Here is a 26,953-nt window from a genome sequence, read left to right as displayed (position 1 = left end):
TTTTGCAAACTTCCTTCAGGAGCAACAATGAATCTTAGTCACAATTAGGACATTGTGGAAAAACATCAGAGGAGAAGAACGTGCCTGAGAAGAGCAGCTTGGCCTCACACTGCTAATAACCCATGATGCAGCGTCACAGATGCAGAATGACAGTAATGGAGAGACTTGCCCGTGGTCATACTCCCATAATGCACGGCAGAGGACTGGGACAGGAAGAGTAGCAGCACTGTACTCACCTAAACCCCCCCCCCCCCCCCCCTCGCCATTTCTGTAACATGGTTCCTCTTCCAGAAAAACAACAGGCAAGGAAGCAGGAAAAAACACACTTCTATGAGGACAACCTATCCCTACAAACAACATCAGAGTAACGGTACCAATGTTGGTCCTTGGTGAGTTAATTAGCAGTTTTCCTGAGCACTCAGACCGTCAGACACCTACTAAGGCCCCAAGCGAAATTCGGTAAACACCATTATCCTCTGGAATTATGAATATGTAATCATACAAGGGCATATTTTAATCTCAGCGGTGGGTTAAACCTGGTCGCTGACTGGACCACCTGGTCTCCCTCTTGCCCAGGCGGTCTGGCCGTATCGGCTGATTCAGGCATTTTCCAGCCTGTTTCACCGCCCCTCCTCCCCTACAAACTAGCAGGGTTTAATTAGAGAGGGTCCCGTTTGCTCAGCATCTCTCCCGGAGTCACACATCTAATGGGTAATTAATACTGTACCAAAGCTGTTTAATGGTGCACTCCAGTCACACTATCACCTCATTGAAAGTGACAACTTACCCCAAAAACAAAGCGATTTCACACCGGCTAAAAGTGATCTGGCAAGGTCTAAAATGTCTAAAACCCAAACACAATCTTAATCAAAGTGAGGTTTAGGTGTACAGAATTATTTTTGGGGGAGCGGGGTGCAATGATCCGGCTGTTTCAATATGTTAGAACGGTTTGTTGCCGTAATTTCTTAACCTAAACCAGGGATTTATTTTATTTTATTTAGAAGGTGGGACTTTTCAAATAGAATGATACTAAACATGGTTGATAGTGTGACTTTCCTTTTAACAGAGCGCATGTTTTCTGAAGCTTGCCCTAATGAACATGACCCAGCTATGGGGATTATCAGCATACCAAATTTAGAGAGGGACGTGGAGGGACGTGGACCGTGGGGAAAAGCATGCATGTACAGCCACATCAAACACAGCCAGTCGGGCAAAAATGCATCATTTGTCCTTTAGCGAGTCTCGGACGGACGCTAAAAAGGCAGAAAAGCTTGCCATACAGGTTTGCCAAAGTGGCTGGGATGACGGGGGCTGTAATGCAGTTTCTTTTTACAGTTTTTAAATGGAACATGACGGCTGATTGGTTTGAAAATAGACAATAGTGGACATTAATAATCCCAGTTCATTATTTACAGGTTTATTATCATTATTAGAGAAACTCTTCCATCTTTGGATTGCGGTGGAGATTTTAATTTCATTCTCCACTGGTGCAGACAGTCCCCTTCTGTCTGTATGTGGAGACAATAATACATAGTAACTACAGTTTCTATAATGAGTTATTGGACTGGTCATACGGCTTTTGTATTCGCTGGGAGACTATTGTGAAGACGTACTTTTAACGTGAATTGTCGAAAGAGTCCCGCGTTCTCGAAAAGGGGGAGTCCCAGCAAAAAAAACAATCAGTATTATGCACCCGTTCACAAATATTATATTTATAGCATTGAATGAACGGAAGAAACAGCACGGATTAGCCATACATCTGGGAGAGCCAGAGGATATCCTGGGTTTCATGGTCACACAAGACACAATAATGTCCAAAGTGCATTACTGAGACTGACTCCAGCCAGACCTCGTACTGTGTTCAAGCATAAAAGGCTCCGCAAGGCCACAATTTCGGTCATACCCGACTAATTTCAGTCTAAAAGCAAGAGTACAACACATACGAAACTAATTTTGATACAACTTCGTATATAATTTTCGCCAGATGTACTGTTGATCATTCCGTGCATGTCTACAGGCTTCCAAAAAAAGCGCAGCGTGTCTAACTTCTCATCGATAACTAACTTAAATAATGCAAGTTGGGAATTTAAATTCAAGCTCCTTAAATTAATCTCTCCTCGCATGGTTGCCTCCATTAACTGTGTTAGGATCGGGAATGCATGTGGGGAATGCGATTGTACCTAATAGTGATTGTTCGAGGAGAATAACAAATGCAGTCACTTTTTAATTAGTTTGTTAGTAATCATTTTTTACATTAAATAAAAAACTAACTTAATTTGCATTTGTAAATCCACTGCTCATTTTTGTACTCCCTGATTGACGAGTAAACAAAATGGCTATTTACATTCCATTATAAATTATTCTTTGTTCAGACAATATTTGCCGATTTGTGATTTTTTAAATATGGTATGTAGAGGAAAAAGTTATTTGACGAGGTTGCGGACCAAATCCTCAACCACAGGAGAGACATAGTGCGGTGGATATATGTGTGTGCGATGGTGCCACCATCAGGCATTAGGCGTAAAGGCATGGAGAGGAAGTGACAGGACAGTTATTTATTCCTGTGTATCTTCAACAAACTAGAGGGAAGGCTGCTCGCATGGAGCCTCAGAAGAGACTCCCATTAAGGATCTAGTTCAATGTTATGGACACATTAAGTGTATTCACGGACCTACAATCAATTACAAATTGTGCACAGGTAAATGAAAATCTATATACAAACACATATTTGACTCAATTACACCACAAATGCGACTGAGGAAACGTACTCTCTGCCCCTAAGAGAATATACATTTAAATTATACATAAAATCGTAATAAAATTGTCCAGTTAGTTTCCCTACCTAAGGAAAAACAAGCAAAACACATTGTGATGTTCTACAAATTAAACAATGCATTGCTAAAATGCTGTTGTTAATAATTACACAAAATATACCTTAAAATACAAACTAAACATCCATCACCCTCCAGTGTAAAACTGAAAAAAACCAATACACCAACGCGTCTGTAACATTATCACGTTTACTGAACAGTGGTATGACAGCAAAAACATGTTTGCTGGCCTACCTTAACTGACTGTAAATTAACAGCCTAATCACATGAAACACAGTTCAGGTGTGAATTGAAGCTTACATCTATTTAAACACCAGCGATCCGATCAAATCAAGGTAGCACGGAAACGATCCTGGGATATTACTCTCTTTTCATCTCAATTGTCAATATGCAAGAAGAAACCGCAAGTTATATTGTTAAACAGCCCTTGCTTAAACCCGATTATTTAACAATCTATAAAAAAAAAAAGTAACGGCGTTATTTGATAAGCTTTCAATCGGCTTTCAATAGACCTCCCTAAAACTTTTCAGCCAAGTCTGCGTCAATCGGATATCTACCCTTGTGAAGACAATCATTCTGCATTGATTACATCTCTGGTTATAACGACTACATTTTAGTATTTCATACAAACTTAAAACGGACGTTAAAATAATACCATGTAAATATTATTTTTTTAAATATGAACTACAAGGCAAAGTCGCACAAAGCATGTCCCTCTCCAAACAAGGGTAGCCTACTCAACAGCTATTCAAATGATCAACAACTATTTGTGGCTTTGAATTCTAGAAATAAAATGTAAATTGTCACATTGTAGACACAATCCAAAATGGAAGAACATCTTAACATTCTGCTACACAGTATTTGGTCAAATAGCGTACCACAGCGCTGACTAGGCTACATTATAAAAAAAGTTTCCAATGCGCTTGGCTGGCACGCCTGCCGAGCTATAGACTAGACCTATTCACTGATACGCAGCGGATATCAAACCATAGGCTACGAACGCGCTATAAACTCGAAGTTACCTACCAAACAATTCAAACCTAGCTTAATTAATAGCACAATGTAGACATTTGGGGAGAAACTTGAACATAGCCTTGTACAAGGGTGCTACAGATACTGGACAAGTTCGGATTGTGTTCTTCCGCCGAGAGCGCAGCGGATCCGCTATGCTACTAGAAAAAATAGGCTACTTCAAATTCATACACAAATAGATTCCAAAAGTCTTACCTTTGAATACTTCGCCTCGAACTGTAAGCAATAAGCTGCCCGCAGCAATAAGACAAGTTAAAAGTCTATCCATTGCCGGAGAGTATTGCGAACGTTACCCCCAGCTCCGGGGTAAGATTAAATCTACTCTTCCGCTGCGATAGAGGAAAATATTCCGTTTTACAGTTAACGTGCCCGGTACTGGAAGTATTCCCCTGACTATCTTTCCCTACTTGGTGTAGTTGGGTATTGTTCGAGCGCCTCCACTCCGGTAGTGACTTGCTGGCTGCCACTGCCAAGAGGTGACTGACGTCACCGAGCACGGAGAAAAGCTCGAGACTGTGCGCGCTCCAATACAGCTTCGTGTCGGTATTTAGATGGAGTGACTATTTTTGATCCTACTTTCCCAACTTGTGAAAACGAATGACAGCATACACATAACATGTAAATAAACATTTTATTTAGTCTAACAGACAGGTTTTTAAACCGTGAAGTGAAAGTTTCAGTTCTGGTTCCCTCTGCAGTTTGTACTCAGCTGTGATTGATACATTGTAACTAGGGGGAGGGGCGCACCCATGAAGATTTCTATGGGTCCTATTTGAGCATTCTTGCACTTTGTGTATCAAATGTAATTGTATTTGTCTCATGCTTAACAAGTGTAGACTAACATTGAAATGCATAGCCCACTAAACTAGTCCCCAGGGCAAGCTATTGCGTACAGCCCGGGTCTCGAATTAAGATTAATTGCATACTAACCGGCCCTTTTCTAAAACAAACTGCAGATTTAAATCAACAAGTTAAGAGAGAAAATAACAATGCAAGGAATAAATACAACGAAATATGGAAAACACTAATGAATAACAAGGAGTAAATGCCATACAATATGAATTGCATTAATGTGTTTACAGTTATCTAGGGATAGTTGCAGATACTTTTTTTAACAGAAAATGTGTGTGTTGTGTGTGTGTATGTGTGTGTGTGTGTGTGTGTGTGTGTGTGGATCAGTACACATGGATCACTATACATGTATGCACATGACATGTATGAATATGTGAGGGCATGTTGATGGTTGCAGTCTAGTGTGTGTGCAATAGTCAATCCTAAAGTAATATTGCAAAAAGGGGGCCAAATGTGGACAGCTATTATTTTATAATTTATAATCAATTGACAGACTGTGGCTTGGGGGTAAAAGCTATGCATACTCCCATCTTTTACAGACCTGAGGCACTGGCACCGCATGCTATACCTGCCATGGAGACTAGTCTGCAGCTAAGATATTATAGAGCTGGACTCCACGATCAGCTCCTTCATCTTGTTGACATTAAGGAAGAGATTGTTGTCCTGGCACCACTCTGCCCAGTCCTGAAACCCGTCTCTAAATGCTGTCTGGTTGTCATCAGGGATCATGCGTAACACTGTTGTGTCATCATCAAACTTGATAAAAAGGTGTTAAAGTCAGTGTAGTAGGAGGCTGTACATATAGACTCCTAGAGGCCCCATATCATATTGTTGTTTTAAATTCATATATGATGTTAAATTCAGCACAGTTTTTGAAAATATATTCATCCAGATATACAGTGTTGCCAAAAATATTCCGGTCCTTAGTAATAATTTCACATTAAATAAAAAATAAGTAGAAAACATTTATACCCATTTGGTTTTCCTATGTTTTCATTTGCATTTCCAAATTACAAAAATAATTCATTTTACTGAAACTAAAATGTTTACCCAACTTTTCCCAAGTACGGATTTCAACACTCGCTATAGGTTTTCAATGTGATTAAGATCTGTGATAACTCCACCGTTTCTTGTTTAGCCAGCGTTTCTGATAATTCCAGAGTTTCCTGCTGTGCCATACCTGATTGCTTTTTTATGTGTTTGGGGTCATTTCTGTGGTAGAAGACCCACAACCTTTGATGGGGACCCAGTGTCTGAACATTAGTTTGAACATAGTATTTTTAAGTTGTTTATGGGTGTCTTCCTGGGATACCGATACGATACGATTTACAGTCCCTGATTAAGTGCCCAGTAAAATGTTTGGGTTGAAACTGTTCTTCAGGTCAGCTTGCAGAGCTTTAGTAGTTGTTCAACGTGCTTTGGAAAACCATCCAGACAACATCTGAGGTTGAGGCTCTTCTGTCAGTGAGGTCGTGGGCTGTTGACCAAAGCTCTATGGGCTGCAAACTTGATAATACTCCAGACTGTGCTAACAATAATTCCAAGGTCCTGGGAGATGTACTTTTAATTTTGTTTCTGACATCCTCAAACAGCTGTTCCTTGACACTGGTGCACAAAATGTTCATAAATGTTCTTAAATCCTGCAATTGAAATCCTGTAGATACCTGACCTGACAGAAGAGATGAATAACCCAGTAAACAAGGATTACCTGTCTCTGACCTATTATTTAGGATTCTTCAGAAGAGTGACATTCATTTTGTCTATATTTTTCTTATGGGATTTTTTCTAGCTCCTGTGTAGTTATGACACAAATCAAAGGACATGTAAACTCTTTTAACTTGTTTTTGCTAAAAATGGGCAAGGGTGTGGACATTTTTTGGTCGCTACTGTGTACGCATTGATTCTTGAAGAACACAACTTAGAAATGTTTCATGAGCATGGTTGAACTGTCTTACCCCATCAAAATCATTTTAAACAAACATGGAATAACCTCCAGATATTACTTGAATTTCATGTACGAAAAAGTATGAAAATATATAATTAATGTACAACCCCCATTTCTAAAAAAGTTGAGACACTGTGTAAAATGCAAATTAAAACAGAATGCAATGATGTGCAAATAACTGAATCCATATATTTAATTGAAAATGGTACAAAGACAACATATCAAATGTTGAACCTGAGAAATGTTATTGTTTTTGGAAAAATACATGTCCATTTTGAATTTGATGCCAGTAATCCATTTAAAAAAAGTTGAGACAGGGGCATGTTTACAATTGTGTTGTATCTCTTCTTTTAACAATGCTCTGTAAGCGTTTGGGAACTGAGGAGACCAATTGTTGTAGTTTTGAAAGTGAAATGTTTTTCCATTCTTTCTTGATATAGGATTTCAGCTGCTCAACAGTTCAGGGTCCCCTTTGTCATATTTTTTGTTTCATAATGTTTTCAATAGGGGAAACATCTGGACTGCAGGCAGGCCAGTTTAGCACCCTGACTCTTTTACTACGGAGCCATGCTGTTGTAATACATGTAGAATGTGGTTTGGCATTGTCTTGCTGAAATAAGCAAGGCATTCCCTGAAAAAGCCGTTGTCTGGATGGCAGCATATGTTGCTTGTATACCTATATACAGTGGGGAGAACAAGTATTTGATATACTGCCGATTTTGCAGGTTTTCCCACTTAAAAAGCATGTAGAAGTCTGTAATTATTATCATAGGTACTTCAGCGGTGAGTGACGGAATCTAAAACAAAAATCCAGAGTAATTCATTTGCATTTTATTTTTAAGTATTTGATACATCAGAAAAGCAGAACTTAATATTTGGTACAGAAACCTTTGTTTGCAATTACAGAGATCATACGTTTCCTGTAGTTCTTGACCAGGTTTGCACACACTGCAGCAGGGATTTTGGCCCACTCCTCCATACAGACCTTCTCCAGATCCTTCAGGTTTCAGGGTTGTCACTGGGCAATACGGACTTTCAGCTCCCTCCAAAGATTTTCTATTGGGTTCAGGTCTGGAGACTGGCTAAGCCACTCCAGGACCTTGAGATGCTTATTACGGAGCCACTCCTTAGTTGCCCTGGCTGTGTGTTTCGGGTCGTTGTCATGCTGGAAGACCCAGCCACGACCCATCTTCAATGCTCTTACTGAGGGAAGGAGGTTGTCGGCCAAGATCTCGCGATACATGGCCCCATCCATCCTCCCCTCAATACGGTGCAGTCGTCCTGTCCCCTTTGCAGAAAAGCATCCCCAAAGAATGATGTTTCCACCTCCATGCTTCACGGTTGGGATGGTGCTCATGGGGTTGTACTCATCCTTCTTCTTCCTCCAAACACGGCAAGTGGAGTTTAGACCAAAAAGCTCTATTTTTGTCTCATCAGACCACATGACCTTCTCTCATTCCTCCTCTGGATCATCCAGATGGTCATTGGCAAACTTCAGACGGGTCTGGACATGCACTGGCCTGAGCAGGGGGACCTTGCATACGCTGCAGGATTTTAATCCATGACGGCGTAGTGTGTTACTGATGGTTTTCTTTGAGACTGTGGTCCCAGCTCTCTTCAGGTTATTGACCAGGTCCTGCCGTGTAGTTCTGGGCTGATCCCTCACCTTCCTCATGATCATTGATGCCCCACGAGGTGACATCTTGCATGGAGCCCCAGACCGAGGGAGATTGACCGTCATCTTGAACTTCTTCCATTTTCTAATAATTGCGCCAACAGTTGTTGCCTTCTCACCAAGCTGCTTGCCTATTGTCCTGTAGCCCATCCCAGCCTTGTGCAGGTCTACAATATTATCCCTGATGTCCTTACACAGCTCTCTGGTCTAGGCCATTGTGGAGAGGTTGGAGTCTGTTAGATTGAGTGTTTGGACACATGTCTTTCATACAGGTAATGAGTGGAGAACAGGAGGGCTTCTTAAAGAAAAACTTACAGGTCTGTGAGAGCCGGAATTCTTACTGGTTGGTAGGTGATCAAATACTTATGTCATGCAATAAAATGCAAATTAATTATTTAAAAATCATACAATGTGATTTTTAGATTCCGTCTCTCGCAATTGAAGTGTACCTATGATAAAAATGACAGACCTTTACATGCTTTGTAAGTAGGAAAACCTGCAAAATCGGCAGTGTATCAAATACTTATTCTCCCCACTGTATATATTGTTCAGCATTAATGGTGCCACTACAGATGTGCAAGTCACCCATGCCATGTGCACTAATTCACACCCATACTGTACCATCACAGATGCTGGCTTTTGAACTGTGCACTGATAACAAGTCAAATTGTCCCTTTCCTTTTTGCCCGGAGGACACAGAGTCCATGATTTCCAAAAATAATTTAACATTTTGATTTGTCAGACCACAGGACAGTGTTCCACTTCGCCTCAGTCCATCTTAAATGAGCTCAGGCCCAGAGAAGGCGGCAACATCTCTGGATCTTGTTTATATGTGGTTTCTTCTTTGCATGGTAGAGTTTTAACTTGCATTTGTGGATGCAGTAACAGTACTGTGTTCACAGACAATGGTTTTCGGAAGTGTTCCTGAGCCCATGCAGTGATGTCCACCACAGAATCATGTCTGTGTTTAATGCAGTGCTGCCTGAGTACCCGAAGATCACGGTCATCCAGTATTGGTTTTCGGCGAGCAGCAGCACCAGGGTTCCATACACCTTCAGTTCCAACCATCACATGAATGCATCCCGGACTTGTTGTGTCACATGTCTTCAATTATCGTTCACACCAGGTCCCTGTTTGCTAATTTGTATGTGTTTAAATGTTTCCCCTCTGCTCCCCACAGTGTGGATCATTGATGTTGTCATGTGTTGCTGTTACGTGCAAGTGCTTATACCTGTTGCTACATTTTGGTTTGCTGCTTTAGTCAGCCTTTTTCTTTCATTGTGTTTTTTGTGCTCAGTGTTTGTTTGGTTTATTAAAGATTCAATACCGACTACTCCTGCCTGCACCTGGTTCCTTGCTCTCGCGACACCACTATTCATTACACCTTGTCCCTTGCATACAGGGACTTCCCTGGATTCCCTGAATCTTTTAATGATATTCTGTATCATAGATGATCAGATCCCCAAACTCTTTGCAATTTACCTTAATGTTATTCTTAAATTGTTGCACTATTTCCCAGTGCGGTCTTTCACAGAGTGGTGAACTGCCCATCATCTTTACTTCTGAAAGACTCATCTGCTCTGGGATGCTTTTTTCATAGACAGTCGTGTTACTAACCAATTGCCAATTAATCAAATTAGTTGTGTGCTGAACATTTTTGTATTACATAACTTTTCCGGTCTTTTGTTTCCCTTCTCTAACATGTTGCTGGTATATATTTGTATTTTTTTCTATGAAATATAGGAATTAAATGATGTGCACATCATTGCATTCTGTTTTTATTTGCATTTTACAGTGTCCCAACTTTTTTGGAAACAGGATTAGAGACCTATTTATGATCTTGAAATCAGTAAAATGCCTCTGATCCCTCCCTCACCAAAACACCCCTGTGATTCTATTTTGAGAATCCTGCTTTGACGGCAGACCTTAAGCAAAGGAAATCTCAACTGATCAATACACCATGATACCACTTTAAAAATTAGATCAATATGGTATTGAGCAAAATATTTGTAATTTCTAACTGAGCTCTGCAGCCTCCTTCCAAATAATGATCCTGTGAAAATGGCTGAAGTACTGGGAGTAGATAAACTAGTGAATGAGCAATGGATACCCTGCACCTACCTCTCCATTCAGATACTATGGCCCAGTTTATATTTGACAGATCTAAGAACGCCGGGACAGGTATTGTACATATCAGCCAACCACTTCGCATGTTGTAGCAATCTGTATGTCTGTTTTCTGGTTGAGACACAGCCAGGCATGACAACCGCTTTTTGGATCCATGGAACAAAAACAAACATATATTTATATACAGAGAAAATACACACGTGCATGACATCACAGAGGAGTCAGTCACTGCTATGCTCACATCACATGGTGACGGTGTCTCAGTTTGAGAGTAATACCCACCATGACGCCACACTGCCATTGTATGGAACGGGCGAAAAGCAGCACTCCAAACACAAGGTCAGAGTCAGATAAAGCTTTGAAAAGGCTCTGAGGTCAGAAGATATGTTATTAGTCAAGAGACCAGTTAGAGGGATAACATTAGAATTTGGCTGCGTGTGTAACCTTATTTTCCCCGTGGAGAGATAAGGCACATTCCTCTGTCCCGGCTGACGCCTGCGAGATCCTACAATGCCCAGAAAGTGGTTTAATGTGTTAGCTGACCCATGCAGTTGGTGTGGCTTGAAGAAATGAGTGCTGTACAGAGAGTGGCCCAGTCATTAGGTAGACCACCCTATTCACAACAACAGTTTGCTTATACAGACAGTCAGTCATGTGGGTTGCTGTACAGTCAGGCAGACAGGCATCGAAGGAACTCTGTTAAAATGGGCAAAACAAAGGACCTAACCTCCTAAGACCTGAGCTTTGATAATGTATGCATTTTTCATTTCTCTTAGCTATTTGGGATTAGTGGGACCTGGCGCATGGCGCATGGCGCATGGCGCGGACAACTGTCCTCTAACAAGGACAATAGGTTTAACTTAAGCAAAATGAAGTATATGGTGCAGGAAGCCTAAAACATTGTGTCTTCATATGCGGACAGGAGGTTAAGGGGCTTAAAACCCTGTTCCTGGATCTACCCATCTAACCATCTTTCTGTAATTATCTCAATAAGAAGCTAAATCAGGTTAGTCGAAACTGAGGGAAAATGTACCGGATGGGAGGCTTCCAGGTGACAGGGTTGTGCAGCCCTTAGCACAATTGTGACAACAAACAATTTGAATTGTGAGTATTTACAATATACTGTTTTCACAAATGCATATCAAACATATACATATACAGGCAAAAATATCTGATATGTACTGGCATGATGTTACTGAGATGCTTTCTTGTACTGCTCTTGCATAAACATTAAACCGTTGCCTTGGTTACCACAAGGCTTTTAGTCTGAATGAAGTAGCCCTAAAAAATAAACGAGTCTCCACAAGCCAGAGTGGTGAATACAATGATGATGATACATTTCTAGATATTTTGAGAATTGGAAGGTTCTGTCTGTGCAAAACATAGTTTTGCATTAACTGAGCATCAAATATTCTCAGATATCAGAACAGTTTTGCAGCGATTCCTTCTTCCATACCTCAATATGGGCCTCAAAGTATAGAGTATCTTGGAGTACAGAGTATAAAACCTTGGAACATTTGTTAAAAAAAACAAAACAAAACTGTGGTGCAGATTGCATTGTTCTGAAATGTCAGTCAGGGATTCACAATAAGAGTCTATCAACACAAAATGTAAAGAAAATATATATATATGTGTATATATATGTATATATACAAAAGAAAGTAATAGACATTTCATTATAATTAAATTTAAAAAAAGAAAGCGAATTTGACATAAAGTCTTTGTCAAGTTGTTTGGATATCCTTCTCACTGATTACTTAACAGTGGGACTCCCCAGGGGTGTGTCCTTACCCCTCTGTTTTACTCCCTGACTATTAACAGTGGGACTCCCCATGGGTGTTTCAGTTTGTTTTTCAATTGAATTGTTCACATTGTAGGTCACATTAAAAGTGGAAAAAGTTCTGACATGATTTATCTTTGTCTCATTCTTTTACATTACAAACACCTGCCATTTTAACAGGCCTGTGTAGACTTTGTAAATCCACTGTATCTGTAGAAGCACTTTGTGACAACTGCTAATACAAAAAGGGCTTCATAATTTTTTTGTTTTTGTTTTAAGTTCCTTAGCATACACATAACCAAGAATTTGTCATGGACCAAGCGAACCCAGTCAAAGGCATCAGGGTTGTTAAGAGGTCACACCAGCAACTCTATTCTCTAAGGCTCCCAAACACATTTGTTTTGACATCCTGGGTCCTCTCCAAACACTGTGACTGCACTATTTAGAGCATCCTGACTGGCTCCATTGCGGACTGGTATGGGAACTGCTTGGAACATGACTGGAGTACTGTCCAGGCAGGTAGTGACAGCCGAACACAACTCTGTGAACAGGCCACCACCCAACCAGGATATCCATTTGAAATGATGCCTGACCAAAGCCTGCAACATTATTAAGGAGCCTTTCACACCACAGCCGTGTGCAATTCCTAAAAGTCGATCAGACGGGCACTGTCAGAGCATGTGATATAATACAGAGGCTTGGCAATAGTTTCTATCTACAAGCTGTCAGCCTGCTGAACATCTGTCTCACCACCTACACTGATTCTATTCTTAAACCCATACCGTCATAATGTCATATTTAATTAAATAAAATATGTTTGGCTGTTTTGGGGGAGCACCGTCATGTAGGAATATGCAAGTATTATTTAGTTATTTATATACTAAAGTAAGCCCTGGAGTCATTTGACCGAATAGTTAAACAGTACTAGGGTGAAGTAAAAATAGACGCTCATCTGTGCCAGTGAATTATTCTAATAGCTTTGCCAAGAGATTCCTTGAGACCTTTGTTGCCTTTATGTGAACTCTTGGTTCTTAAAGAAACAAGCAGTAAAAGAAACAAGCAGTTAAAGAAACAAGCAGTTTAAGAAACAAGCAGTTCAAAGAATCAAGCAGTTAAAGAAACAAGCAGTTAAAGAAACAAGCAGTTTAAGAAACAAGCAGTTAAAGAAACCAGATTTATATGTGACTGCTTCCATAGAACACAGATAGAGAGGTTGGAGGAAAATAGCAAAGATTTGTACAAACAGGCCACAAACATGCAATTCTATTTACACTTATTTTACAAAGTAAATTGACTGAGAGCTAGAATTTGGATAAAATTCATTGCTCAGGGAAATGTATGATTTTTCTTCTTTCCAGCTCTGGGATTCAATCTTGCAACCTTTTGGTTACTGGTGAGAAATGTATCAGCTAGGCTGCCTGCTGATCCTAAATAACAGCACAGTATAAGAGTGGTGTGCAAACCAACATCTCAGAACTCACAATTCGGTTGACCACGTCACAGATGGACTATTACAGCAGGCGACCACACCGGGGTTCCTATCAGCTCGATACAACAAGCAGCTCCAGTGGGCATGCCATCAACAACACTTGACAATTGAAGAGTGGAAAAAACATTGTCTGGCCTGACAAATCCCACTAGAGGTGCCTGCACAGTCCCCAGACCTCAAAGCAATAGAGCATTTTTGGGATGAGATGGTACTGTAAAGGCTGTTTGCCGCATGAATGTACAACCGTCCAATCTGCAGCAACTGAGGGGTTGCCGTCATCCCAGCATGGACCAACGTCCAAGTGGAACATTTATGGCACATAAAGGAATATACCTAGACTATGTAGTCCCGACACGTTTAAAAATGTCTTCCGATGTCCAATGTTGCTCAGTTGATAAACCATGATGCTTGCTACACTGAGGTTGTGGGTTTAAATCCCACATGTGGCCAGTAAAATGTTAATCTGTTTCTGTGATCCAAAGTCACTGCCTTGCTGAACAGTTTCCTCATTGCAGCATGTAGTTTGAATTCTAATAATTTCCAATTTAATGAGCCTGGTTCTCGGGCTCATTAAATGACTGTAAAAGAAAGGAGCAATTTGCAAATGTTTTGAAAATAATTCTTAGTGTATATCGAATTAAACAGACACGCCATGATACCTTTGTAAAGCTGTAAACCTCTGTCAATACAAATTGAAAAGCAGATTGCCTCTCTCAAACATCCTCTTATATAGCTCTTATGTAAATGTCCATGCTGTTACGTTTTGGCTCAATGACACCTCTGCATCGTCCAGCTGGTTAGGAATGGAGCATAATGATTGCCGCCACTACTCTACTGGTGCAGTCCTACCTTCAGAAGACACTTTATAAGACTAGTCCCATGATCCATTGCACAATCCATATTTGAAAGCAAATGAAGGTGCAGTTTGTCCTTAGATCACTGCTTGAGATTCGGGGGCTTTACTTTTCAGTTCCCTTTCTCTTCATTTTTTCAATTATTTTTGTGTCTTTTTGTACATTCATTTGAAAATACTGAAACGTAACAAATGTCTCTGTGATTCCATATGTGTTTCTATTTCTACGTGTTCAATAGTAAGTATTTGAAATACAAGGATATGCAATGGACTATTTTGTACATTTGTTATACATGAAAACTTTGCCAAATTGATGGAAGTAACATAGCAGCTATAATGCATTTTTTTAAATAATGCAAGTCTTAAGAAATTGACTTTTGTTTGTATCCAGCATTAAACAATCTACAACAAAATACTTAGTCAAATTATTAATTCTGTTTATATAGGGTTTCCTTGAAATAAGGGTTGGCTCAATTTACCCCAGTCCCTTGTACAATTTGATTTGGGCTGATGTGTGGTAAGACATCATATTGAGATTTGTTCTAAGTCACAAAATCAGGATTGTAACGGTGCAGTGGGGAAAATTCAGCCTGAGTAAGACAGGTATATGCAAAGGAAGGAAGGAAGGAGGGCACAAAGAAATTATAACTTTTACATTTTTGGCTTCAATGCAATTCCCCAACTTAGAAAATAAAAAAATGATGACTTGTTTTAACTGCTTAATAACATACTTTTTAAATGCCCCCTGAGACAGGTTTAACTGTAGCACTTAATCAAAACCCAAATATGTTTTATATTTGCAAGGTTTGCTAATATAAAAAAGATACATCAAAACATTATAACAACTATATTTTCTATAACATGGACGTATGAATTTCTGAGAGGTTATGTCTCTAGTCTCATCCCACAGGTCTTTACAAATACGTGGGACAGGACAATATGGTAATGATCATACGTTGATTCAAGCTTTAATCGCCATCATTTTTTGGGAAGGAGAACTATTAACTCACATTTGAAGTCTTCATGGATCTTTTTTTATTATAAAAATCGGGTCATCTGGCTTTACCGTTGTTCATAAGCCACAATGCTGTGACATTTTCCTGTGTAATAATGTACTACAGACAAGGGAGACTAAATAAAGCGTGTGTCATGCACAGTTGGAGAATGAGAGTGAATCTAGAACACTACACATTGACCTCTGTAATGACTGTGTTGGGCAAACATTTGCTATAACTTTCACTTGTGAATGCTAACATCGATATGTGTAGAAGCAGTGGAAACTGTGGGTATTCAACTGTCAAGCTAATGAGCATCGTGTAAATTAGTGCCATCTCAGATTAGGTTGTAATGTGAAAAGGTTTGTCAGGTATACTGTAATTTTAGCTGGTGTGAATGGTATGACAGGCTTGAAGTCTGGATCGTCCTCAGTGAGTTCTGTTCTTGTATGTGCCATTTTAATAGGGCAACAATGCTGAACATGCCCCTGATGTTACCGGTTTGTGACCTCACTTTCTAGCAGGGTTGAGGTCAACTGCACTTCAATTCACCTAATTAATGAAATAACACGAAATAAAAAATATTTCATGCTTCCTGCATTGACTAAATGAAAATGGAATTTACCACAGCCTTGTTGTGAAATGAGTCCTGGCACATTCCATCTCTATACCGCCATCAGCACATCCCTCCCACAAAACCTCCATGGCTCATCGTGTGCAATAAATGCCAAATAGGTGAGGAATTTACTGGTGAATCAATGTCTTCGGCATGGTCATGCTCAGAGACATTATACGTTGCCTGGTGAAAAGGTCAGCATGTCCAGTCAGCTGAATTTGAGTTTCAGCTAAACCAGATAGAATTCCTCAAAGAGATATCCTCACTGCAGTGTGAGTTTCTGATTTGACTTCCTCATGCTCACTCCATGTCAGTTGTTGTGTACACATGCAGATGAGTTTACTCTCACAGTGCAGATTACAGCATTCCTTGACGCCAGAAAAACAAGTTATTTAATGTTGATAAAGTTAAAGGCGCAGTTAACCGAAATTCCAAAATTAAATGTTGGTTTCCTTGTAAGCAATGTCTGGACAAGGTTTAACAGCAATCCCTGCTTTGGATTAGTTTCCCTGATTAACCTTTTGCATTTGCTGCACAAATCCCATCCAAGTCCTCCTACATGTTAATATGTCTAAATTATCCAGAAGTATCTGAAATTCATCGTGCAACTCACTTATAGGAGAGATGCCAATACTGGTTCCAATATTGGTTCCAAATGTTAGCAATTAGAAATGGGGCCAGAAAGCGTCATACCTTTTCCACAGACCTTTTACAGGGTAAAGACACCAAGGCGTAATTTCTTATTTGGGGAAACTTTCCCTTTAAGCTGTGTGTGATACTTATACTGTGTGTGTGTGTGTGAATACATGTGTGTGTTAGACCTTAAGGTATGTGGTAATGACCCTTAACTTTCACGGGAGTGCAAATGTTTAGATGGCCCAGTTTGTGAGGGCAATGTATACAAGGATCTGGGTTTTCCATGGCAAGTTCTTCAAGAGACCTCTGTCCATATGAAACATTATCACATGCAGGGGTAGTGCGTATCTTTTGTATTACTTACTTACTTACTTTTCTGGGCTAGTTAATTAAAATGCAAGGCACGTACCAATAGCCAGCTCACATCCTGGATTAAGAAGATATACCATAATGACATGTCTTGACACTATTTCTAGCGATACCAATACTTTAAATATGTTCTTTTATGATTTGGAATTGTCTTTTGCAGATTAAATAGTTGCTGAAATGGAGTATTCAGGAACACTTGGATAAACAAATTGTTTTGTTCCAAAATAAAATTAACAGTGAGTGTTATGGCTTTTATGTTATGCTGTTTTGATTATCTAAACCAGCCATAAAACCAACTCAAGCATGCTGTTCGTTTACCGCATAGCAGACTTCTAATAGTTTTAAATGCAATAACGGATGGATGCTGGCATAGTTTTGGACCTGCATGCAAAGCCTGGAATCAGCTATATGAAAGAGATAGACACAGAGAGAAAGAAAGACAATGATAAGTGGAGGAGTTACCTCAGCACTAAACAGGTCTGCTCCTTCAGGACAACAGAACACAGAGGTGACCAAGACGAAGTGGTTTAATCAGCAGCAGCAGAACAGGACAGCGAGGAGAGAGAGAACGAGGGAGAAAAGGGGAGGGTTCGAGACAGAGGGGGAGTGAGGGAGAGAGGAATGAAGGGAACACTGAGTGTGCAGGAGAGTTTGAGGGAGGAGAGACAAGTGGGAGGGTAAAGGGGGAGGGGCAGTTGGGGAGGAGAGAGCCAGGAGCATCTTTCTCTTTCACTGTCCCCCCAGGGAGAGTACATAGATAACTGCGTCCATCCTCCTCTAAACCCCACTCACCCCTTACCACGATCCACCCTCCTTGGAAAACAAGATGAGCCCCATCCAGGAGGGAAAGCAGGGTCACGGGTGCAGACTACAGAGGCTGGAGCAGAGCATGGGCTGCTGCACTACAAGGACTGTGTATCAAATACCAGGGCTGGGCTGGGACTGACTATTTAACCTTGTGTAAGGCCTCCAGATAACAGCAGGAACACAATGAAACCTCTTCATTCTTCTCCCACCGGCTGGAGGGGGACACAGAGAGACACGGAAGGGGGAAGGTAGGGGGGAGGCATGTTCATTTGTCCGGGCACTGTGTAGTATGCGCCATGCCTTTGCTTCAGAGAGCGAGGGCTGCTGTCGTCGATCCGAAAAAGGCTGAGGAGAGTTTCAGCCAACACACATCCCATGGCTGGAAGATGAAGTGGTCCAGGGCTGCATGGTGGATGTGTTCTGACCTGTCTCCGGTCTGTGATGCAGTAGCTGGGTGCGCGGACGCAGAGGTGCAAAGGGCCACAGATTGTCGGGAGACAGACGGCTGGTGTGGGATTCTGGGTGAAGGGAGGTTTCAGAAGGAACATTCCAGGAAACCATTTCTAACAATAATGAGGTGGTCAAGAAATCAATTCACACGTGTACATTAACAAAGACGTCATTCTGAGCAGCTGCTCTAACAAAAACACATAAGAAGCACAAGCACACACGCGTGCCCACAAACACCTCTGTTTCTTTTGTTGTACACATTCCTCAACAACACACACACACATCCTGCTGCTGCCAGACCATTCATCCACAGTTACCAGTGACAGGTATTTATGTTCCATCATTTGCGCGGCCTAGCTCAGGATATGTCTAGATGGGCCCGTGTGTGTGTGTCTGTTTGTCTGTGTGTCTGTGTGTCTGGGCGTGAGTGACTCAGCCATGCCCAGTTTGATGTGAATGTATCTGTGCGTGTTTTAGTATCGTAACCGAACAGGGCCAGCCTATTCCAACAGGACACCACACTCACGTACGTTTTGGCAGAACATAGTGCATCAATCACTCGCTCCCCCGACCTGAAGCGTTGGCAGAGCAGTGTGAGTGTGGTAGCAGGCGCTTTGAGTTTGCAGTGGATCCAGGTTTGCAACAGGCTTTGGTTGGCCAAGTCTGATTTACTATCCAAATAGCATGCAAGTACCGTGTATGAGAAGGGATGTGGATTAGCATTACAACGATTACGTTGACTTTTCCGTCTATCACCAGGTAAATTTGATTTATGGTATCTGCTTGATGAGGATTAGCTTTGAATGTTTTGATAAGTGTTGTAAGGTTGTCATTCTGTTGACGGAAAATCATTTCTCATGTCCGTAATCTAAATTGCATTGAAAACAAACATGCGCACCAGACCAGGAATGTCAGTAGAGGTCACTGTAGCTCAATGTACCACCCTGCAGCAATCACAGTGGCTTACCTCAACGCCCTGAGTATATTCATTACAAATAGTAAATACCAGGGAATAATTTTTCCAAGCTAGACGCTTGCACTCGACATCTTCAATATGTGTGAAAATTGTGATGTGGAACTTATGATTTATTAAATGTGACAAACACACCACAATGTTGATTTTAGATCGGCTGAGACGCAGTGACAAACAGTACTGTTTGAATTTCCGTTGAGATGTACTGTATGTAATATTAATAGGAGTTTTTTCTAAGGATTTTACATGCGTAGAAGACATTTGTATGTTGCTGAATATTTCACAGCAGAATCCTGCTCTGATCTCCAGGCATTGGTGATGTTACTTTGCTTTGACATTGCTGACACATTCGGAAAAGTTATATTTTTGTTTCCATCTAAATTAATATCTTAACAGTCAGGTGCCCTACAATGACAAGTATTCATGCAAGCCATGTTTCTCACATCCTTTCATCTGGACCATTAACTTTGACAGGAACCTTTGATTGTTCAATCTCCCACCCACTTAAGTTAAACAATGACCTAATTTTTTGAATGTTTTGTCTCAGTTATGATTTACATTTTATTCTCAGTAAAAAAAACAACAACCTAGTATTCATTCAAAACATAGCTTACATTGACCAAAGGACAAGTAGATTAAATGGTAGTGAACACATTTACACCTCAAACGAACATACCAGTATGTAGTCATATGAAAGGATATAACATTTTAAAAAGACTTATTTAAACATAAGGCAACAACTCACAACACACAGCTATTTTGTTTTTGAAATGCTTCAAACCTTTATGTGCAATCAGCTGCTGCCTATATGGCAAACTAACATCTATTTTAATGATTCAACCAAAATGTCAATCCAAACCACAATTAAGACTTCAACTGCTGGCTGTGAGCCGCGAGACGTGATCTTTTGAGCAGACTCGGCTTGTAGCTCAACAGCAGCAATGTTCTTGTTGCTCTTAAATGAAGTGGGTCGGTAAACACAGCAGCAAACACGGCCGGTTCCCGGATGACCTTTCTGTTGATGTAATGTAAGCATCGCCATCTTGATCCCAGTGACCTGCTCAGAGGCTAAGGGAGGCTGTAATTGAACTTGCGTTCCTCCTGGGAGATAGTTTAGATAGCTAAACTGGAGGTTGGAGGAGTGGAGGTCAACTGGACTCAGCAAGTTCTATGCAGCAGGTCAGATACATGTCTAGGCTTGCTTCCCCAGGGGCAAAAAGAAAACAAAAGAGGAAGGAATCCAATGCTTGTTTAGAACAAAGAAGATGCTAGCTCAAGAGTTTCTTACAGGTTTTCCACTAAAACATGGCCTCTTCTCCTCTCTAGGCTCCTCTGGTAAAGGAGGATTCTGACATTGGAGCTCCACTTAACGTTAGATAGTTATCTATACCCGGGCTCCCAACAGTCTCAAGTCTATTTTCATATAACCTTGTCCCCAGGCTATTGAGCACAGCACATATAAGCATGGCACAACAACCATTTGAAGTTGGCCCTTGTGAAAGTGACCATATCATTCAGTGGAAGAGAGATTAAAGGGTACATTTTATTTTTCTTCGCATATCATAATACTGAATGGTGTGATAACAATTTCCTCGGTTCTTTCAACAATTGATATCATAAACAAGTATTTGTTCTTCACATCCAGCCTCTTCACATTACAAAAGGGAAAATAATAAGCTAGCAGCAGATAGCAACACTAAATGCAAAGTTATTTTTCAGCTACGTAAGCACCATTACTTTATTATACTTGGGTTTTAATGAAACAATAACTGCGTTGTTCTGCACCAGTCAATGCAGTATCGGGACAGCTCAGCTGCACTGTACACTCAAGTATCCCACAGCAGAATCACACAGTAGTGATTGATGCTTGGGTGCACAAGATATGTGGGAAAAGAGGCTATTGGCATATGACAGGCAGGTTTGAGTCATGGTTCCAACAGATCTTCATTGTATTTGCACAGAAGTGTCCATCCAATGCATTTACAAGTCTGTATTGATGTATATCCATCAGTTAACCACAGTTTTGTAGTCCATTTGCATTGTCTTGCTAATTGAAAAAAGGAACACTTGACAGCATTTTCCCTCTTCCTGTGTAACCTTATCCCCCTCCTTGTCAATGGCATGGGAAGAACCTTAGTTCCAGTGAAGAGAACAACAGTTGTTCTCCGCTAGAACAGAGCAGAATACAGACAGAGCCTGGTCATTGTCCTTCCTCCCATCTCAGTTGGATTTGAGATAGCTGTAGAGGGCATTGAGGCCTCCATCCAGCACCTCTCTGATTTGCTTCTGCAAGGGGTTCTGCATGATGTGGAGGCCCTTATCCAGCGGGTGGCATGCCAGCTTCTCCAGCCTGGTGAGCTGATACATCTCCTGAGGCACGTTCTGGATGGCGTTGAAGTCCACATTGAGCAGCTCCAGGTGCCTCAGGCAGCTGATTGTCTTGGGCAGCGAGTGGATCTCATTTCCCTCCACGATGAGGATCTTGAGCTCCACCAGTGCCGAGATGCTTTCGGCAATGCAGTCCAGCCTGTTGCAGGCCAGATGGAGGAAGACCAGACTCTTCATGGTGTAGACACAGCCTGGGATGTGAGCAATGTTGTTGTAGCTGAGGTTGAGCTTACGCAAGCAAGTCAGATTGGCCAAAGAAATTGGGAGGGTGGAGATCTGGTTGTTGGCCAAGCTGAGGACCTCCAGCCTCGTGCAGTTACCCAGCTCATCGGGGACCTCGGTCAGATGATTTCGGTAGCAGAACAGAACGCGGAGGCGAGAAAGCTGGCCGATCTCCGGGGGCAGGCTTGTCAGCTGGTTCCCCCAAAGATTTAGGACCACCAGGTTGCTGAGGACGCTGAGGGCGGAAGGCAGAACCTGCAGGCAATTCAATGAGAGATTGAGCTTGTTGAGATCCGTCAGCTCCCAGAGTTCCTCTGGGGGCTCTTTAAGGCCTCGGCGGGCCAGGCTTAGCATGTTGTAACCCCACTGCTTATATGTGTACTTGCGGATTCGCTCTGCTGATGTCAAGGTATCATCTCGGGCAGCACTACTCCTCGCCTGCGTCTTCCCCTCCTCCTTCTTGGACTGCTTTGCTCCCATTGGCGCTCTCTCAGCGGGATTCTCAATGAAGAGACAAAACCTCTGAGATCCTTACCTGGAAACCCTAACTAGGAAACAGCCTAGACCAGAAACATTAGGTCGGGGGGAGACGGCCAGGCAGTTTTGAGCAGCGCTGGGATTCAGAAGCAATGTGTACATTGTCACTTTCAAATGTGAACCACTGCTATATACTTCGACCCGGACATGCTGACCATGTGTAGCAGAGTGTAGCAGTAGTGAAGATGTGTTCGATTTGTCCAGGGGACAGCTCTAAGTGTCCGAGGAGGTGTGTCCTGACAAGAGGGGAGGGAGGAGGGGTCTGAAACTCCAGACCACACTGCCAAGGCAGCACCACTTCATTTTACCTCTGCCCCTTCCCCCCCTCTCCCACACTATATCCACACAGTCCAGCTGCCCCTGTCATTTCAGCACTCAATCCCCAGTGATAACTAACCTTGATTGTGAGGAGGTGTGAGGATAGCTTTTTTGTGAAAAGTAATTTGATGTGCCCGGTTCTTGATGCTCAACATTTTCTCTTGACCTGTCATGGTCTTATGTACAACAGAAATTGCTCTTTCACCATCAAACGATAGTGTACTCACATTTGGCCACTGTCACTGACTTATCAATACAAATACCTTGTCAGAAATATACTGTATCCCCTTACACCCTGCACTCATCAAGACAGAGATGAATATGTCTATTTATATCCCCAACCATGGAAGAAAACAAACACCTATTGCGCAGATACTATCAGTGTCTTATACAGTATAATTCCCTTTAAGGCCAAAGGGGTTTGACAAACGCTCCTTAACGCATTGCTCAACTCTTGTTATTAAGACCTTATTCAGGCAAGGTTACTTTAAAATCTTTGAAGTCATAGAGAGGGACTTTAAGTGATTGAGCTTCATGTCTCCTAAATGTATTGATTCTGTAATGCTGGTGCTTCCTATGTCTTTTCATTAGTTCACACAATATTAAATGGTGCTTGATACGTGGAATAAACAGGCGCAGACATGGTCTCTAAAAATATGTTTCTTTTTTAAATCTATGCAAAGACAAACAAATACATATTTTAATGCATTTTAAGATCAGTGTCAAATCTAAAAGACATTTTGCATTTAGTAATGTATTATACTCTGATTTGAAAATGTATTTGGAACACACATGTTTGTTTGGAACTATATTGTTTGGCAATTGTTCTACATTTCAAATGTATTTTAGATTTGATAAAATAACACTTGGTGGGCAACAGTATTACTTCATATAATACGAAGGCAACGTGAGTACACACACGTTTATGGCTGACCCATATGTAGGCCAAATTAAAGGTCATACTATTAGTCAACAAGCCATCTGAATGTGTTTAGGTAAGACGTGTTTAAAGAAAGACACTGGACATGAGAGTAGTCGTCTAGAACATAGGTCCTTTCTGCTTTCGTTAGTGTTCCAAGTAATATGCTGTATACTGCATCTCAGTTGTTTCAGCCAATGTCTCCATTTGAAATGTTCAGAGATACCTGTAAAGGGGGCTTGAAATGGACACTGTCTAGAGAAGTAGAAAAGTAAGATCTAACTAGGCTTTATGTTGATAGTCTGTCTCTGATGTGCTCACTCACAGCAACAACTGAGGTGTTCACTAGGGCAAAGATTTTGAAATGCTTTTAAAGACCATGGCTGGGTCCGTCCCTTACTGGCCCGGTTGTCCCTCCATGAGTCTCATTGCTTCTATTAGGTGTCTAATGAACATGACCCTCAGTGGTGTTTATTCAGGCACCAGAGAGATTAAATGTCCTCTACAAGAGTCATACTAACATGAAATTGGGAATTAAAGTACTTTAAAATAATAACATCCATGTAACACAAACAGCTTGGGACGAATTGGAATATTTAAAATGTAATGTATATACATTCCAAACATTCATTAAATAGAAAAACATATTTACTCTCAGTAAAAATAAAAACCCTACTGGATACTTTGTGTTACCCAGTCTGTCCATTTGTAAGTATACACCTGGAGTAGACCGTTGAGGAGACCAATATCAAAGTCAAAAGTCCCCCACTTTGCAGGAGTTGTGGAGAGGAATGTGATGAGCTCCACAGGGGCTATTTGTCTTTGTATCATTAACATTAGTCTAAATCCTGTGTTTGAAGTCATCCATTATCTAAAATGCAACTGGAACCTGTGAGACACTTGACACTGCAGTGCTGTGCCATCCCGTTCGGGTTTCTCGGCCTTCACAATGTACATTTGACGTCTGTACTCTTTAAATCGCAGGCTCCCTTTTTTGCTAGTTGTGTTTGTAAAGGTTCAAAGGACCCTGGAGGCACCGGCGTTAGTGGAGGTCCTCGGGTAATGCGACTCACTTGACAATTTGACCCCCAAAAACGAGTTCCTCGTTTAGCCTTCAATAAACACCCCTTCCCATCTCACACCCTCACACTCAATGAAAACACAGCAGTGAAAATATTACCATATTCAGGGGCTTTTAAAATCCACAGCTGGAAGAGGCAGTATGCTGTCTGCAGTGGGCACGTTGGGGATCAAGTGTTAAAGTCGCGGTGAGGACTCCACTATTATCTGGTGAGCAAAGTTTAGAGCAACAGAAGAACGTTGCGGGATGAGAAAACATCCCAACCCCTTCGTCCAATTTCATTTCACCCTCCTCCCATTCTGTTTGAATGCTCTTCTATCAGTCTTGAGATCAACGCAAGCAAATTGGTCCGTGCCGACAGGAGCGCCAGCAACATGGCTGGAGCACATGTACGGTGTGTGGAGAGAGCTGTCTGGTCTGGTGTATGCCGTGAAAACACGGCGGCCTGCAGGTAAGGCCCTGCGTTGAGGCAGAATGTCAGTGAGAGACGGCCTTATCACACAGGCCTGGCGGCAATCATTGGGCATGCTGCCACAGATAAGACTGGGATGCCCCCGCGTTGATGGGAAAAAGGCAGGGGGGATTATTCCAGGCCCTGGGGAGTCCCGTGATCAGAGACGGATCATTGTTTTCCCTGGGGGGGGGCGGGTTGGATCGAGCAGCAGCACCCCATTCAATGGATCCTGTCTCTGATTGGAGAGACTGAAATAAACCAAGTCACCAGACAACACGGTCCTCTATGTAAGTATTACCCATGCATGGTTCATGTTGGCGTCGCACCTGCCAGGATCAGATTACCCATCACCACCGTTGGCTGGTTGCAAACCGCCCGTTGCGCCGTGTATATCCAGTGAAAGAGAGAAATTACGGAAAAGCATCCGGTACCAGATTGCGTGCTACCATCAAGTTCGTATTCGTCTATTGCTGGAAGTTATGAATGCCAATTTTCCATGAGCGTTGTCTTGACTATGGAACTCATTTGCATAGATTGCCATGGCTGGGGAAGGTTTGTGTATCAGCGTGTGTGTGTGTATATATGTCTACTGGGATTTTCAGATTGGTCATGCAGTTGACTTGGCTAGGCCCACTGATCAGCTCCTCTGTGTTTAAACCCAACGGCTTGCCTTCTGGTGAGACAAAGACCTGATGAGAAATACTAATTAGCCTTTGAGGAAGTCGGCAAGAGGACAGTGTGAAGGTGAGAAGAAAAGTCACACAATCAAATTGTTGAGGCTGCCATATTCTACCACTCTTCAGGTTTTATGGTAATTGAGAGTCATTCTCCACAAATAGTTTTCCCCCTCCAGTCAGCAAAACTTGAGTTTTCTTTGGCCTCATGCCTTATGCCAAAGGCCTATGGTAATTTGTCAGGTTACACTCTGTAAAGACAACAGAATAAATATAGTATTGCATGAACATTTGTATATTGTTCAAATAAATTGCGTTCAATACATTAACTGGAGTCTACTGCACTGCCTCACAGGATGAAGGATATTTAGGAAGCGTTAAAATTTACTGCTGATTTAAGTGGCTGTGAAAAGCCTCTCTATTCCCTTTAATGGCTCATAGTCTCCAGGTACACTCTTTCATTTAGTTAGGTGAAATATTTTTGAAGACTCCAACGACGTAAATCATATTTTGCAGTATTATTTATACCAGTATTCAACAGGGGACTATTTATTATCAGAAATGCAATATCGTCATCTATTTAGCAGCCATAACAAGTGGCAAATAGAAGCTGTATAGTCACCGGCAAAACTAATGTGCAGAGGGGAGGCGAATGATGAATAGATGGGATGAACGCGACAGACCCACAGGCTATTACACAACATAAAGACAACGTTTGTAATGGCAGCTGAGAGGTGGTTGGGCGAAAGTGAACTATTACCCCAGTATACAGTTAATGCAGTTACAAAGTATCCAAATCAGGTTTGGGCTGCTGAACCAGCATCTGAGGAGAGAAACCAATTGTGCTTTTGACAACAGGCTCTGGCCATGATGAAGCACTGTTGTGCAGCCTAACTAGGTCCCACCTGGAGGAGACATATACACATTACC

At 41.6% G+C, this 26,953-nt stretch overlaps 2 protein-coding genes across 13 annotated transcripts in view; both read right to left on the bottom strand.

Moving 5' to 3' along the window:
• Nucleotides 1–4,422, bottom strand: part of ptprma (protein tyrosine phosphatase receptor type Ma) — a 183,797-nt gene extending 179,375 nt beyond the window's left edge. For 4 of the 12 annotated variants that reach the window (XM_029116170.2, XM_029116169.2, XM_029116171.2 and 1 more), the window contains exon 1: nt 4,059–4,421. In XM_029116170.2, the coding sequence (XP_028972003.1) occupies nt 4,059–4,131 (73 nt within the window). In that variant the 5' untranslated portion in view covers nt 4,132–4,421. Of the gene's footprint in view, nt 1–4,058 lie in introns of all 12 variants that reach the window. The other 8 variants (XM_029116174.2, XM_034289294.1, XM_029116173.2 and 5 more) reach the window with 4 other exon arrangements.
• Nucleotides 4,423–20,040: 15,618 nt separating this feature from the next.
• lrrc30a (leucine rich repeat containing 30a) lies at nt 20,041–22,761 on the bottom strand. The gene has a single exon (XM_010896665.3). It carries the CDS (start codon nt 22,518–22,520, stop codon nt 21,651–21,653), a length of 870 nt encoding a protein of 289 aa, XP_010894967.1. The 5' UTR covers nt 22,521–22,761; the 3' UTR covers nt 20,041–21,650.
• Nucleotides 22,762–26,953: the final 4,192 nt, after the last annotated feature.

The sequence above is a fragment of the Esox lucius genome, chromosome 21 (assembly GCF_011004845.1).
Source record: "Esox lucius isolate fEsoLuc1 chromosome 21, fEsoLuc1.pri, whole genome shotgun sequence".
Lineage (NCBI taxonomy): Eukaryota > Metazoa > Chordata > Actinopteri > Esociformes > Esocidae > Esox > Esox lucius.
This window is presented reverse-complemented; position numbering and strand designations above follow the sequence as displayed.

Excerpts from the sequence above, each read along its gene's own strand:
- lrrc30a (XM_010896665.3), bottom strand. The coding sequence starts at position 22,520 with ATGGGAGCAAAGCAGTCCAAGAAGGAGGAGGGGAAGACGCAGGCGAGG.